Consider the following 15,478-nt stretch of genomic DNA (forward strand, 5'->3'; position numbering starts at 1 on the left):
GCAGGGGCACTGCCCTCTGGCCAGTGGTGGCCTAGAGGAGCCTCTCACTGACAGGCCAGTCACCTTCTTGCTAACCCAGGTCCCTCACACTACAGCTCCCAGGGGACAGTGGAACCCAGACAGCTCCACTTAGGAACATGGCATCTGGCTGCCCACCAAGCCAATTTGGCCTTTGCCAGCCAGAAGGAAGGCGATTTACCAAACCCAGCCACCCCCGCTTCCTCCCAGGCCAGACTGATCCCTTGTTCAGCCAAGGCCACCTGGGTCAAGCTGCAGGCTTATGTGAAGGGTGAGGACGACACCTAGTGGGCACTATGAGAATTCTCGCCCAGCCAACAGCAATGTGAAGCCCCCGCCCCATGTCCAGGGCAGCTCACAGCCGGTGGGGGTCACTCACCACTCAGGAAGCCCTGCTGGGCATAGGGCGGGTACTTGGAAAGCCTGTTTGTTGGATGAGTAAATGTGTGGGAAGTTATATGGGAAAATGAGGATGATGGAGATACCTTCGCCAGCTCCTGTCCACCCCATCCCTCCTCGTGTGACCAGACCTCTGTCCCCTGCCAGCCTGTCTCTACTAAGGGCAGCCCACAGCATCCTCAGAGTGGGATTTCCACACTTCCTGGGATCCTGAGGGGCTCTAGAGCCCCCTGAGCCTTCATAGTGCCCTTGCTTCTACAGGGTGCTTTGCCATTTACCCACCCCCATCTCCTCACAGCCAACCTGTAATTAGATAGATATTGCTGTTGCTCCCATATTATAGGTGAAAGAACAGGCCCAGAGGGCAAACCACTGGACCATGGCCCTCTGCTCATCAATGGAGGGGCCGAGACCAACCGGGGTCTGTCTGGCAGATAGCCTGGTGCTTTGATAGTGGGATTTCAGGCACGTGAAAGGCTCAGGTTTGGGGAGGGGGCATCGAGGGCATCAGTAGCCTGAGGAGCATGCTTGGGGGGAGTGGAGGCCTGCACATGCCATGGCTCACACCAGCTGGTCCCCACAGCTCCTGTGCAGAGAGGGACGAGTGGTACAGCTGTCTAAACAGGGCCCTTCCCGAGGACTACAAGGCACAGGCCCTGGCTGCGTTCCACCACAGCGTGGAGGTGAGTGGTGGACGTGGGCCCCCGACTCAGCCTCAGAACTCGGGTTCCCTGGGAGTGGTACCAGGATGGACCCATCCTGCCCAGGTGGATCTGCAGCACCGTTCATGAGGGCACTGGCTCCTCCTCCCTACTCCTTCGCTCCCCCCATTTCTTCACCCCACCCTGGGGTGGTCACAGTGCGGCCCAGGAGCACAGCACCCCCACTTACACAGTTTCTAAGCCCAGGCTAGCATCCTGGGACATTAGACAGGGACGGTTTTACAGTTTGAACCCACCGCCACCCCACACACATATACACTCTGTACAGAGAGGGAACCTGAGGCCCATGGCGGGCCTCACTGGGGCCACCCATCCGGCGGGTCTGACCACAGTGCTGGCCCATTGGTTCTGTTGCTCCAGATGCGGGAGCGGCTGGGGGTTAGCCTGGGGGAGAGGCCCCCCACCCTGGTGCCTGTCACACACGTCATGATGTGCATGAACTGTGGCTGCGACTTCTCCCTCACGCTGAGGCGCCATCACTGCCACGCCTGCGGCAAGGTGGGTCCCTGTCGGGGGAGCGTGCGCCTGGGCTGGCGGGGGGGCGGGGGAGGGGAGACGAGTGTCCCTGCCCAGCCAGAGAGTCAGGCTGTCCATCAGGTACCAAGTGTCAGGCCCAGAGTCTGAGAGGAGGGGTAATTATTCTCATCTTACTGATGCCCTCAAACCAGGACTCCAAATCTGGCCCATCACACCCTCCAAAGAATAAAACAGTTGCTGTCAAATTTTTGTCAAGTTAGCTCTGACTCATGACAGCCCCCTGTGTGTGAGTAGAAGTGTGCTCCATAGGGTTTCCAGTGGGTGATTTTTTGGAAGTAGATCACTAGGCTTTTCTTCCAAGACACCCCTGGACTTGAACCTCCGACCTTTTGGTGAGCAGCCTAGTGTGTTAACTATTTCCACCACCCAGCCAGAGAAAATAGTCGACATGGTTGTTGTCCTTGAAGGGAGGCGTAGTGTCACGGTTAGGTGCACAGGCTCACTGGGAAGGCAGGTAAGCCTGCATAGAACATGCCACAGCAAGTGCTGGGAAAGCAGGGAGACAGCATCGCCTGGTGATGGAGACACGGGGCTCCCTGGAGGGGTGGGGGCAGCAGAGGCCCACTCAGACAGGTGTTCCCACCTGGGCCTGCAGATCGTGTGCCGCAACTGTTCACGCAACAAGTACCCTCTGAAGTACCTCAAGGACCGGATGGCCAAGGTCTGCGACGGCTGCTACGGAAAGCTGAAGAAGAGGGGCGGGGACATCCCGGGCCTGATGAGAGGTAACACCGGGACCAGCCTCACCTGTCTCCCAGGGCAGCCTTCGGGGCTTCTCCCTGGCCTGTGGTTCATACCTGAAACCCTTTTTCCCAGGAGAGAGTTGTTCACTCCATGGAGGGAGGGGAAGCTTAGAAAAAAAAACAGCCCTGGAGGAGGGAATCCAACCAAAACCAAACCTGTTGCCGTCGAGTCAATTCCAACTCATAGCAACCGTATCAGACAGAGTAGAACTGCCCGATAGAGTTTCCAGGGAGCACCTGGCGGATGCAAACTGCTGACCTTTTGGGTAGCAGCCGTAGCACTACGCCACCAGTCTTTCCAGAGGAGGGAATAGAATGGTTTAAATCAGGGCGGGATTAATCCGTAAGCATGGTATGCACCAGCTTGCACTGACCAAGGTACGCACTGGCTTAATTGTATTTACCTGCTAATCTGCGGTGAGCAATTTCACATGTGGGGGACAGGTGACATTGTGCATTGCAGATTGGTGGGAGGGCACAATTGGGCCCATGTCTACCTTGCTTATTGGGTAATCCAGCCCTGGTTTAAAATCATATCATGGTACCAGTTCTCAAAATGTGGTTTCCATGGAAAATTGATAGTTGTTCTCAGAAGAAGCATCCTGTGGTCATCTAAGTTTGGGACAAACACTGCAGTGTGGGTCTCATGTTTACCATACCATGGTGGTGGTAGCTGCCGCCGGGTCGGCTCTGACTCGTGGCAACCCCACGTACAACAGAACAAAATGTTGCCCAGTGCTGCGCCATCTTCATGATAGTTGGTGCGCTTGGATCCATTGTTGTGTCCACTGTGTATTTTGAGTGGCTTCCAGCCTAAAGCTCATCTTCCAGCACTGTATCAGGCAATATTCTGTTGTGGTCTTTAGGGTTTTTATTGGCTGATTTTCAGAAGTAGATCACGAGGCCTTTCTTTCTAGTCTTATTTTACCATAGAGTCCCCTTTTTTTAAGAGTGTCCTTTAGCCTGTGTTCTATGGTCCTCTTTTTGGGACTAAGGTTGCTGAGACTGATAGCCAAGTGTTTCCTGGTTCAGGGTGTAAGGAGCCCCAAGAAGCTAAGCGGCCCCTTGAGAGATTATGCTTAAGAGCCAGGCTTTGCCCAAGCAGGGCCAGGCTGAAGGAGAACAAGTATATCCTCTGCTCACTGGGGCCTCAGCGAAGGCAGCAGAGAGGATGGCCTAGCCCCTGCCTCATGCTTCTTAGTGCTCTGAGGTCTAGAGAAGAAGGGACCCTGCACCCTGGGAAAGCCTTCCTGCCTGACCCGCGTTGCCTTGGCCTGTGTCAGGAAAAGGAAGGATGCCATCTGTCCCATCACACTTATCCCCTCGGTGAGGCTGTTTCAGATCTCAGACAGGGCAGGTAGCCCTGATTTTATAGGAAAGGTGTGTGCCCTCCTGTCCATGTGGATGCTCACCTCCTCCTCTGTGGGTTCTCTTGGTTACAGAGCGGCCCGTGAGCATGAGCTTCCCCCTGCCCTCGCCCCGCTTCTCGAGCAGTGCCTTCTCGTCCGTCTTTCACAGCATCAACCCCTCAACCTTCAAGAAACAGAAGAAAGTCCCTTCAGCCCTGGCTGAGGTAAGGCAGGTGGGGCTGCCTGCGTGGGAGGCAGTGGATTTGCAAGGTCCAGTGTCCTTCTGGGTGGACTGGGTCAGGCTCATGCTCCTCAGGCCCTCCCCCGTCCCAGCCTGACCCTGTCTTTTCTGGACCAAGGGAATTCCTAGTGGGAGGGAGTCTGGCTACAAAGGCCAACTCAGTACTAAAAAGGCAGAGCCTGGTCTTTTCTTTCCACCCTTCAAAACAACCCTGCCTCCTGGCATGACTAAGGTGACGCTTGGTGGCAGAGGACAGGACCTGCAATGTTGTAGGTGATGCTAACCAGTTGCCACTGAGTCAACTCCAACTTCTGGAGACCCCATGTGTGTCAGAGTAGAACTGTGCTCCACAGTTTTTTTTTAGATAATTTTTTATTGTGTTTTTGGTGAAAGTTTATACAGCAAATTAGGTTCCCATTTGACAATTTCTTTACAAATTGTGCAGGGACATTAATTAAATTTTTCACAGTGTGTCAACGTTCTCTTTGTGTTCTGGTTGTTCCATTTCTAGTACTCTAGTTTCCCTGCACACTTGTCTTCTCATTTTTGCTTTAGAGCAATTGTTGACCTTTTGGTCTCATGTAGATGGTTTTTTAATGGAGCACCATCCTCATGGATAATGTCCTTTATTTTGTGTGCCAATTTGTGTGCTCAGTGTTTAAAGAGTATTTTGGGGCAATAGTATTAGGGAGTCCTCTAGTTTCAACTGGTCTAGTAAGCCTGGACTTTTTAAGAATTTGAGTTCTGTTCGTGTTTTTCTCTCATTCTCTCAGGGTTTATCTATTGTGGCCGTGGTCAGAATGGTTAGTAGTCATAGCCAGGTACCATCTAGTTCTTCTGGTCTCAGGGTAGCTGAGGCCATGGCTTGGGTAGGCTATTAGCCCCGTAGACTAGTTTCTTCTCTAACAAGTACAGATTAGTAGTTGTATGTTAGATGGCTCATTGCAAGCTTTTAAAACCCCAGATAATACTCACGTTACAAGGGTGTAGAACATAAACTTTGTGATACCAGTAGACTGAGTTGTCCCATGAGACTAGGGTCCTAAGCCTTCAAATTCAGACAATCATTCTCACGTGGTATTTGGTTATATCTGAGAATATCTGTAACTGTGTCCTTTATGAATATATATGCATGTATGTACACATCCACATGTATACATATATATAGATACTTCTATCTGTGCACTCGCATGTACTCACCTATACCTGTACCTACCCATACACGTATATGCCTATACACCTACATATGTGACCACACACTCATTTTTTGGTTGTTGTTGGTATTGTTGCCAGATTATGTCATATTCTTTAGCACAGACATCCTTTTCTCTTGGGCAGTTCTTAGTGGCATCGTTTGCTGTGGTCAAGCTGTGCGTGGGGTTTTCAGTGGCTGGTTTTTTAGATCACCAGGACTTTTTTCCAAGCCACCTCTGAGTGACTAGAACCTTCAGCCTTTTGGTTAGCAGTAAGGGCAACCACTCAGGGACTCCATAGTGTTAGGAGACTTCTTTCCCGTGCTTCTCTTCCCTCCTCCTTTTCCTTTTGCCCACAGGCTAGACCTAAGGATGTCCCCGAGGCCCTTTAAGGAAGGGTACTATACAGATTACTAGGGGTTTGCAGTCTGAAGGCGTGAGGGTCCCAGGTTAGGTCTCACACCAGGCCCTCCGAGCTGGACCACCTTCCACCCAGGGGGTCTTAAACGAGCTCAGGTGTGAACCTCCCAGGGCCATGGTACTCTTCGTGGGAAACCTCAGAATGGACTAAACTCCCATCTATCCTGCAAACTAGGAGTCATTTTTGCTAGCTACACACAGGACCAGATTATACACGTATGTGTATATTCTAATCACAGCCACAAACAAATGTGTGCCTATGCATATATACGAGCTGTCCAACAATGTCCAACAACATGTGACCAGCTGTTCCAGGTTTTGCCATTGATACTCATTATTGAGTAGCAGGTGGCAAGGGTGTAAAAAGGTGTTATGGGATGAAAAACTTAAATGGGCACAGTTCTACTTAATTCCTTTGGCAAATTAAAAATCTTGGAAATAACATATACCCAGTAAAAAAATTTTTTTCAAAAAGGCATAAAAGAATATATGATGAAAAGTGAGTTTCTCTCCCTCCCCAGACTCCCTCGGAGGTAACCGCCATCAAGTTTCGTGTGGATCTTTTCAGAAATTTTCATGCATATGTGTGTGTGTATGTATATATGTATAATATGCAATTATAGATTTTGTTTTTTATGTAAAAGGTAGCATATTATACTGAATCTTCTATATATTTTTCCACTTAATTTATCTTAGAGATCATTTCACCTGATCTCATACACATAAATCTCACACTTTTTGCGTTGTATGGCTGTACCCTAATTGACTGAACTAGTCCTTTTCCATAAACTGAGAAAAGACTACCCTACTTTCTCTTTAGTGGTGGTCTGCATGAGTCAAGCTCATAGACCCTGAGTGGTCCCTGAGTACAGACTTTGAGAACCTCTGTTCTTACCCAGGGAACCGGTAAGCCTTCTGGAGTCAGTCTGCTCTGATCCCGTTGCCCTCCAGGTTGGCCCCAGCTGGCCTCTTGGTGTTTTCTGGCCCAAGTGACAACAACTGTTTTATTACCCAGCAAGGTCTGCTTTCCACCGATGGGCAGGGGCCCAGGACAAATGTGCCCCAAAGCCTCCCATCCTCTCCGCCTTCTCCCAGCTGCCCCACCTCACTAAGACCTGCTTCCCACCAGGAGTTCTGCAGATGTGCTGCCCAGACGCATCTGCCGGAGGGAGGCTGCAGCGTACTCTTGGCTTTCCCTGGCTGTCACCCCGGCCTCTTCCATCTACTCTGCTTTGCTTTTGCTGCATAGATGTTTTAGGGCAAGTGGGGAAGGAAAGCCAGTGTTTACCATTAGGAGTCTCAGAACCTCTGTTAGGGCAGGATATAATACCAGGTTCCTTTGCTAGTACTTCTCAAAATAGCCTGAGCTGGTTGTAGGTTCCTTTCCTGCTGTGGTAGAAAGAACTCTGGAGTATTTGCTGAGAGATCCAAGTTTACCTCCTCTTCAACTTACTAGGGATTTAACCTTCAGTAGCTCCCTCCATTCCTCTGGGCCTCTGTTTCTCATCTATAAAATGAGAGGTCAGATGAAGTTATGTCTAAGCCTTGCTCTAAAAGGCAGATCAGTCTGTATTGAGCACTTACAGTGGGTCAGGCACTATCCCTGTGCTTTTTCATTCCTTTTTTACTAGTAAGGAAACTGAGACTTAGAGGAAGTGAGTAAATTGCCCAGCATTACCCAGCTAGTAACTGGTTGAACCTAGAGTGGAGCTCCAAATTGGTATTACTCCAACCCTGTGTTCTTAAAACCAGCTGCTGTTGAGTTGACACCAACTAATGGCAACTCTGTGTGTCAACGTAGAGCTGTGCTCCATAACGTTTTCAGTGGCTGATTTTTTGGAATTGGATTGTCAGGCCTTTCTTCCAAGGCACCTCTGGGTGGACTGGAACTTCCAACCTTTCAACTGAGCCTGTTAACAATTTGCACCACCCAGGGGCTCCCCTGTGTTCTTAACCACCACAGAGCCCATCCTACATAATAATAATAATAAAAGGAATTAATGCTATACATGCCCAATTAGACAGATTGTAAAACCTTTTAGGTAAACAGTAGAAAGAGATAAACTGAAATATTTAAGGATCAATTTTAGAAGGAAGAGCCTCTTGCCCAAGTATCCGCAGTTCTGTTAGGGGAGGGCAAGAATTTTAAACACCACTAGAGGGCAGCATTTTTTATTGTGCTTTAAGTGAAAGTTCACAAATCAAGTCAGTCTCCCATACAAAAACCTATACACACCTTGCTGTGTACTCCTAGCTGCTCTCCCCCTAATGAGACAGCACACCGCTCCACTGCACCCTGTATACCCCATGTCCATTCAGCCAGCTTCTGTCCCCCTCTGTCTTCTCATCTCGCCTCCAGACAGGAGCTGAGAGGGCAGCACTTTTGAAGGCAGCTTTTGACTCATGTGTTTCCTGGATCCAAAACTATATTCAGTAAGTCCTTTTTGCTGACTTTGGTACTTGTTGGAGTCTGAGACCTTAACCAAGTATCAGATTTCAAAGCAGTATAAACGCTCTGACAGCTGGTTTGGAATGTCATTTTCTCTGTTTGAACCATGCCCTACCACCTGGGATCCTGACCACTCTGCTTACCTCCCACCAGGTGGCTGCCTCAGGAGAGGGCTCTGCCATTAGCGGCTATCTCAGCCGGTATAAGAAAGGCAAGAGGCACTGGAAGAAGCTCTGGTTTGTCATCAAAGGCAAGGTTCTCTACACCTACATGGCCAGTGAGGTACGGTTTGATTTACACTGTTTCCTCTCTCCTGTGAAAGCCCACAAGTTTGCTTGTGTCTGAGAGCACCCACCTAAGGCGGTGGGGGGCCTGGGATGCTGGCACCGTTCTTATTTTAATCCAGTCTTTATTGAGCAATGCCATTCGCTAACAGTTGCTGTGGACACATGACCACCTGTCGGCTCTAAATAGAAGAAATTTTCAGTCTCTGTGGAGGTAAAATGGTACAATAACATGTTAAATGGGCAATAAAACGTTAAATGCCACAGGCCCAGCATCTAGTACAAGCAAGACACTTTATAAAAGACAGCGCCTTTCTGCTTGCTACTTCAGTCATTTCGGACAAAATGCAACTGCTCGGAGGCAGCTGTTGTCAGTTGCCGTTGAGCTGGCTCCAGCCCATGGCGACCTTATGTATAACAGATCAAGATGTTACCCAGTCCTGTGCCATCCTCATAATCGTTGCTGTGTTTGAGCCCATTGTAGCCCCTGAGTCAGTCCATTTCATTGAGGATTGCCCTCATTCTCACTGACCCTCTACCAACCATGATGTCTTTGTGTAGCGATTGGTCTTTCCTGATGTTGTGTCCAAAATAAGCAAGATGAGGTCTCACCATCCTTGCTTCTAGGAAGCAATCTGGTTGTATTTCTTCTAAGAATGATTTGCTCGTTCTTCTGGCAGTCCAAGGTATATTTGATATTTGTCATCAACACAATTCAAGTGCATCAATTCCGTCTTCCTTAAGATGGAAGGTGGAAGACGCTATGACACTTTTACTATATATTGTCTCATGGTAACTCTTTTAAATAAAACTTAAATTTGTGTTTTTATAGAACATGTTACATTTCTGTCTTCTAAAATGTAGGAGAGCGAGCCTGGGAAACCAAGCCATCCTCTGAAATGGGGAGGTGTAGGGGTATGGTGGTACCTCAGAGGGCTGTCTGGTCCTGGCCTGCCCTGACCTGCTGAGTAACATGAAAGAGATCCATCGGCAGGCCCACCATCTGGTGGCTCCCACAGGCTAAATCCTGGAGGAGAAAGGACAAAAGGCACTTCCTTCTGGGGGACATAAAGCTTAGCTCGTAAAGGGCCTGCATCTGGACAGCTGCAGTCAACCCTGTCCTCAGGGTCACGGAGGCCAGCAGCAAAGCAGACAGACAGAGGGGCCCACTGTGGCCTTCAGTGATTCAGGCACTGTGAGCTGAGCCCCATTCCCACCCTGCCAGGGCCTTTCACTCACATGTCCACAGATTGGATGTTCTGTGATGAGGAGAATTTTGGTCTCTCCAGAACACACTGAAGTTTGCTGTCCTACCCTTCTGCAGCCAGAGCAGCATCTTCCCAAGTAGGCATTCCACGGGACACACACAGGGTTTCTATAAAAACTGGTTCTCAGGGAACCCCCAGTAGGCAGTCAGCTAGACCTCCTCACGGTAGTACTTCCCTGAGTCTCTCGTGTACTAAGGCTGTGAATCTCTAAGCCGTGGAGATTTCCCAGGCTGCACTATGCCTAACTGTTGTTGCATAGAACATGCTGTGGGAAGAAATGTAGACTTAGGTAACAAAGGCCACCAGTACCAGTTGCCATTGAGTCAGCTCCTACTCATGGTGACCCCATTAGTGTCAGAGTAGAACCGTGCTCCACAGGGTTTCCAATGGCTGATTTTTTGGAAGTAGGTCACTTTCTCTTAAGGCACCTCTGGGTGGACACAAACCTCCAACCTTGCCATTAGCAGGTGAACACATTAACTGTTTGCACCACCTGGGGGCTATCAAATATCTTGGAATCTTTTTTTTTTTCCAACATTTTATCATAAAAATTTTCAAGCGTAAAGAAATGTTGAAATAATTTTACAGTGAACACTCATATACTTATCAACTGAATTATATAATTAACATTTACCGTACTTTATCTCATGTTCATTTATTCACCCTCTACCCATAATTTACATATAATGAAATGTGCAAATCTTAAATATACTATTTGATGAGTTTTAACTAATGCATGCACCTGTAAATCTCCACCCTCACCCCATCCCCAGAGGTAATGCACTGATTTTTTTCCACCATCAACTAGATCTTCATATAAATGGAGTCATATGTGGCTTCTTCCACTCAACATGTTTTTGAGACTTATCCGTGTTGTTGCATATAGCAATAGTTCATTCTTTTGTGTTCCTGAGCAGTATTTCATTTGGTGAATATACTGTAGTTTATCCACTCACCAGTTAAAGGACATTCCAGTGTTTGGCAATTATGAATAAATCTACTTTTAAACATGTAAGCGTAAGTTTTTATTTCACTTGTGTAAATACCTAGGATTAGAGTTAATGTATCAAAAGGAAGGTATATATTTGGTTTCAAAGAAATTGCCAGACCTTCTTCCAAATTGCCAGAATCATTTTATACTCCCACCAGTGATGCATGAAAATTTTAGAGTTCCAGTGGCTCCACATCTTTGTCAGCACTTGATGTTGTCATTCTTTTTAAGTTAGCCATTCTGGTGGGGATGTAGTGGCATCTCAGTGTGGTTTTAATTTAGATTTCCCTGATGACTCGTGATATGTAAAGCACATGGTATTTTTCATGTGCTTATTGCCCATTCATATATGTTCCTTTGGGCAGTGTCTGTTCAGATCTTTTGCTCATTTTTTTTAAAGTGGGTTGTCTGTTTTTTTGTCATTGAGTTATACCAAACCAAACCCATTGCTGTCAAGTCAAATCTGACTCACAGCAACCCTATAGGACAAAGTAGAACTGCCCCCATAGAGTTTCCATGGAGCAGCTGGTAGATTTGAACTGCCAACCTTTTGGCTAACAGCTGTAGTTCTTAACCATTATGCCACCAGGGTTTCCTATTGAGTTATCGTAGTTCTTTATATATCCTTGATACTGGTCCTTTGTCAGATAAATGTTTTGTAAATACTCTCTCCCAGTCTGTGACTTGCTTATTCATTTTTCTTAATAGTTTCTTTTGAGGAACGCAAGTTTTTCATTTTGATGAAGTCTGTTTTATCAATGTTTTCCTTTATGGCTTTTGCTTTCTGTGTCCTAATTAACCTTTGTCCACACCAAATCATGAAGATATTTTCCCTTATTTTCTTCTGAAAACTTTATGGTTTTAGCTTTCACATTCAGGTCTATCTCAAATTAATTTTTGTGCATAGTGTAAGATGGGGATCAGGGTTCTTTTTTTTTTTTTTTTCCTTACGGATATCCAGTTACTCCATCTCCATTTGTTCCTACTAGATTGTTTTGGTGTCCTTGTTAAACATCAAATGACTGAATAGGTGTGGATCTCTTTCTGGGCTCTCTATTCTGTTTCATTGATTCATTTACTAATCCTTATACGAATACCACACTCCCTTGATTAGAATAACTTTATAGTAAGTCTTGAAATGAGGTTGTGTAAGTCCTTTAATTTGGTTTTTTCCACTGAGCACTGTTTTTAAGATCCATCTTTGTTTCTCTGGGTACATCTCATGAAATTATTACCAACTTGATAGCACAGGCACCCTGACTACTCCTTATTTAGGCACTGTGGATGAGGGTATGGGGGAATGAGTACAGATTATGTCATCAGAGGTAACTGGACAACTAACGGAGCCACTGATGAATCGAGTCAGTGGAAAGAATATGGGGTTAGAAGGTAGTGAAGAGTCCAAATGCTGGCTCTGCCTCTTACTAGCTGTGTGATGTTGGGGAAGTTACTTACCTTCTCTAGCTTCAGTTTCTTCTTAGACTGGGGGTGACCCCTTCTATGATTGCTGTGGAGATTAAACAAGACAATAAAGGTGAAAACTCCTAGTAGGCTGTCAAGAAATGGTACTTTCTTTCCTTCCTCCTGACTGGTCCACTTATGTGGTTATTCTGCAGTGGCCATAGCATGCCCCCCACACACGGGCTCTTCATGCATCTGAGATTGGGCGTGACAGTAAGAGCCAAGCTCCTGACTGTGTGCCATGCAGTACTTTCTATCACTTTCCCCTTCTGCCCTCTGCAGGACAAAGTGGCCATGGAGAGTATGCCTCTGCTGGGTTTCACCATTGCCCCAGAGAAGGAAGAGGGCAGCAGTGAAGTAGGACCGATTTTTCACCTTTACCACAAGAAAACTCTATTTTATAGCTTCAAAGCAGAGGATACCCATTCAGCTCAGAGGTAACCAGAATCATTAGCCCTGTACCCCCATGCCTTTCTCTAAAGGAAACAAGTTGGTAACCAGGGCTTCAGCTCTTGTTGTCCAGTTATCAGATCCCATCAAGGCCCTTTGGGCCAAAACACAACAGCAGAACTACCTGTTCCTGGTCTAAGAATGTCTAGACTCATGACTCATTCATACAGGCATGTATTGATTGAGCCAACTTTTGCACTGTGTTCCAGGTCTTTTGTTAAGTCCTTGGGAAACAAATATGCATATGACATAGTCCCTGACCTCAGACTAATAGTTCAGCCATGTATAGGTTCTGTGACCAGAGTCACAGGCAGAGCCACCAAACCAAGTGTCCATGTTCTTCTCTTTTGCAGATGGATTGAGGCCATGGAAGATGCCAGTGTGTTATAGCAGTTACCAAGTATGTGGACTCAGAATAAACTCTTAGGTTGATATGTGGACCTTTCCAGAAGCTGATCGATGTCTCATCTCCTCTGGACACACATCTGGATTCAGCATGAGTCATGACCTTTTTTGCCATAACCCCCTCTCTTACACCTTTACAAGTGGAACCTTCAAGGAGTATTTATGGACCTCTCCTTTTTGTCTTCGTTTTTTCTACCCCATCATAAACAATTTCCTTATCCAGCAAAGAGTTAAGAATTAGTAACATGAAGACATGGAAACCAATAGAAAAGTACATTACAAAGGCAGGCTTACAGTAGAACAAGCTCTTACAGTTTTTCCTCGTGGTAAATAGTATCACTTTTCATATTGTTGATTTGTGTGCCTCAGGTGCCATGAGCAACAACTAGGAAGTAGCAGCCACTCTCACTGAAAGCACTTTATGGTTTTACTGAGCTGCAACCTCCAATTTTATGTTTTCCAAGTGATTTACTGAAGTAAAAAGCAAACGGGGTCCTGTGGACAAATTGGCCACCAATGCTATAGTAAGGGCGCATACAAGTGGACCTGGCTTGCCCCCAGTCAGCGGGTGATACTTGGAGGCCCTCATGATTGTGGGTGGCCATGCTCCCCTGGATAGGAAGGGGAGGGCTTCGTCATCCTACTGATCGCACGTCCTGTATCCAGATGTAACTTATTAAAGGAGAGACTCACTCCTTCCACTGTAGTCCTCAACACCGCACCAGTGCTGAGAACTCAGCTGCCAGCAGATCCAGCCCCTGGAGGTCACCGTAATCCTCTCAAGAGTCAAAGTCCACGTTCATTTTTGGTGTGCCTTCCTCTTGTACCCCATACAAGTGACAACACTGTGTAAGAGAATACCTACTTTAGGCATGGTAATCCTTTCAGCAGAGTTCCTAGGTGGTACAGTTGCCGCGCTCGGCTGCTAACTGAAAAGTTGGAGGTTCAAGTCCACGCACAGGTGCCTCAGAAGAAAGGCCTGGCGACCTACTTCTGAAAAATCAGCCATTGAAAACCCTGTGGAGCACAGTTCTACTCTGTACGTGTCGGGTCGCCATGAGTCAGGGTCGACTCGATGGTGACGGTTACTGGTTAATTCTTCAGCTGTATCACCGAAGCCTTTATATTTTTTGAAGGAGATGAAAAAAGAGAAAGTAAGATATAATCAGAAGGTGAATCCGTGGTCTTGGCAGATGGCTCTGGACACAGTGAGGGAGCACAGAAGCACTGGTTTGAAGGTATTCTCTGAGCGCCTAGGGTGAAATCATCTCTCACTGGTGACTGTTTCTTACATAAAGCAGGGGGTATGTCAGGGCGGGAGTCCTTGTTACTCTCACTGCAGTTTAAAAAAAATCATATCATTTTTCTGATACCCTGTCCTCATCCTCCCCTTGCCCCTCTCCCTGCCCCCTAAACAAAGGCATTTGCTGACAAACCTTTTGTAAAAGCACCATCTCAAGGAGTTATTTACATTAAATATTTTCAGGGGAAATTTTTTTCTAGTTCGCAATTTTTCTTTTAAAATGTTTGCATTATACATTTAATTAATGATTCAAGGTGAGTGATTAGAGAGATCTTTTTTGTTAGTTTTTGAGGGCTTATTCCACTTTGAATCATTTTCATCATCAAACATGTTTAAACGGGCCTCCTAGATTCTTGTCCCTGGGTGGTGCCAACAGTAATGCACTTGGCTACTAACTGGAAGGTTGGAGGTTTGAGTCCACCCAGGGGTGCCTTGCAAGAAAGGCCTGGTGATCTCCTTAGAAAAATCAGCCATTGGAAAAAAACCCTATGGAGCACAGCTCTGCTCTGACACATGTGAGGTCACCGGGAGTTGGAGTCAACTCCACGGCAATTGGTGGTTTCCTAGACCCTTTTAAACTCTTAGAAAGCACAGCAAGACTTCGGTACAAGGCAGTGGGGATTTTTCCCAACTTGTCACACGCTGCCATGTCAGATCCTGAGCATCAGAAGGTCATCTGAAGTCTCTCTTACTTTATATCATCCTATAACTGATACTCTGTGAAGAAGAGGTAATAGTACTTTTAGTTTTCACTGAATAAAACCAAACCAAATCCATTGCCATCAAGTCCATTCTGACTCATAGTGACCCTATAAGACAGAACAGAACTGCCCCACATGGTTTCCAAGGAGCATCTGGTGGATTCGAACTGCCGACCTTTTGGTTAGCAGCCAGTGTCTTAACTACTATGCCACCAGGGTTTCCTCTCACTGAACGGTTAACCTAATTAAAATCCCTGGATTATAAATAAGCTATACTGGTTGGATTTTATAAAAGGAAACTAGCAGGGGCCACCAAGACCCTCCATAGCTCAGTTGTGACTGGGCAAAGGCCTGCCTATTCTGTCTCAACCTTGTTCTTAATAGGTCCTTCCCATGGTTCTTGTACTCATCTCACGCAGATTTCCACAGGCCAGCTTTGCTTGGTGTGCATCTTAGTTACCTAGTGCTGCCATAACATGTGGGTGGTTTTAAAGAACAGAAATTTATTGTCTCACAGTGTTGAAGGCTAGACGTTCAAATCAGG

At 46.8% G+C, this 15,478-nt stretch overlaps 1 protein-coding gene across 1 annotated transcript in view; it reads left to right on the top strand.

The window, feature by feature from the left end:
- FGD5 (FYVE, RhoGEF and PH domain containing 5) overlaps nt 1–13,396 on the top strand; it is a 78,396-nt gene extending 65,000 nt beyond the window's left edge. Inside the window, exons 13-19 of the mRNA XM_023547872.2 lie at nt 1,001–1,100; nt 1,500–1,637; nt 2,272–2,401; nt 3,862–3,992; nt 8,225–8,353; nt 12,358–12,512; nt 12,879–13,396. Of these exons, the coding sequence (XP_023403640.2) occupies nt 1,001–1,100; nt 1,500–1,637; nt 2,272–2,401; nt 3,862–3,992; nt 8,225–8,353; nt 12,358–12,512; nt 12,879–12,915 (820 nt within the window). The 3' untranslated portion in view covers nt 12,916–13,396. The remainder of the gene's footprint in view (nt 1–1,000; nt 1,101–1,499; nt 1,638–2,271; nt 2,402–3,861; nt 3,993–8,224; nt 8,354–12,357; nt 12,513–12,878) is intronic.
- The last annotated feature ends 2,082 nt before the right edge of the window (nt 13,397–15,478 follow it).

This window comes from Loxodonta africana, chromosome 22 (genome assembly GCF_030014295.1).
Source record: "Loxodonta africana isolate mLoxAfr1 chromosome 22, mLoxAfr1.hap2, whole genome shotgun sequence".
Classification (NCBI taxonomy): Eukaryota; Metazoa; Chordata; class Mammalia; order Proboscidea; family Elephantidae; genus Loxodonta; species Loxodonta africana.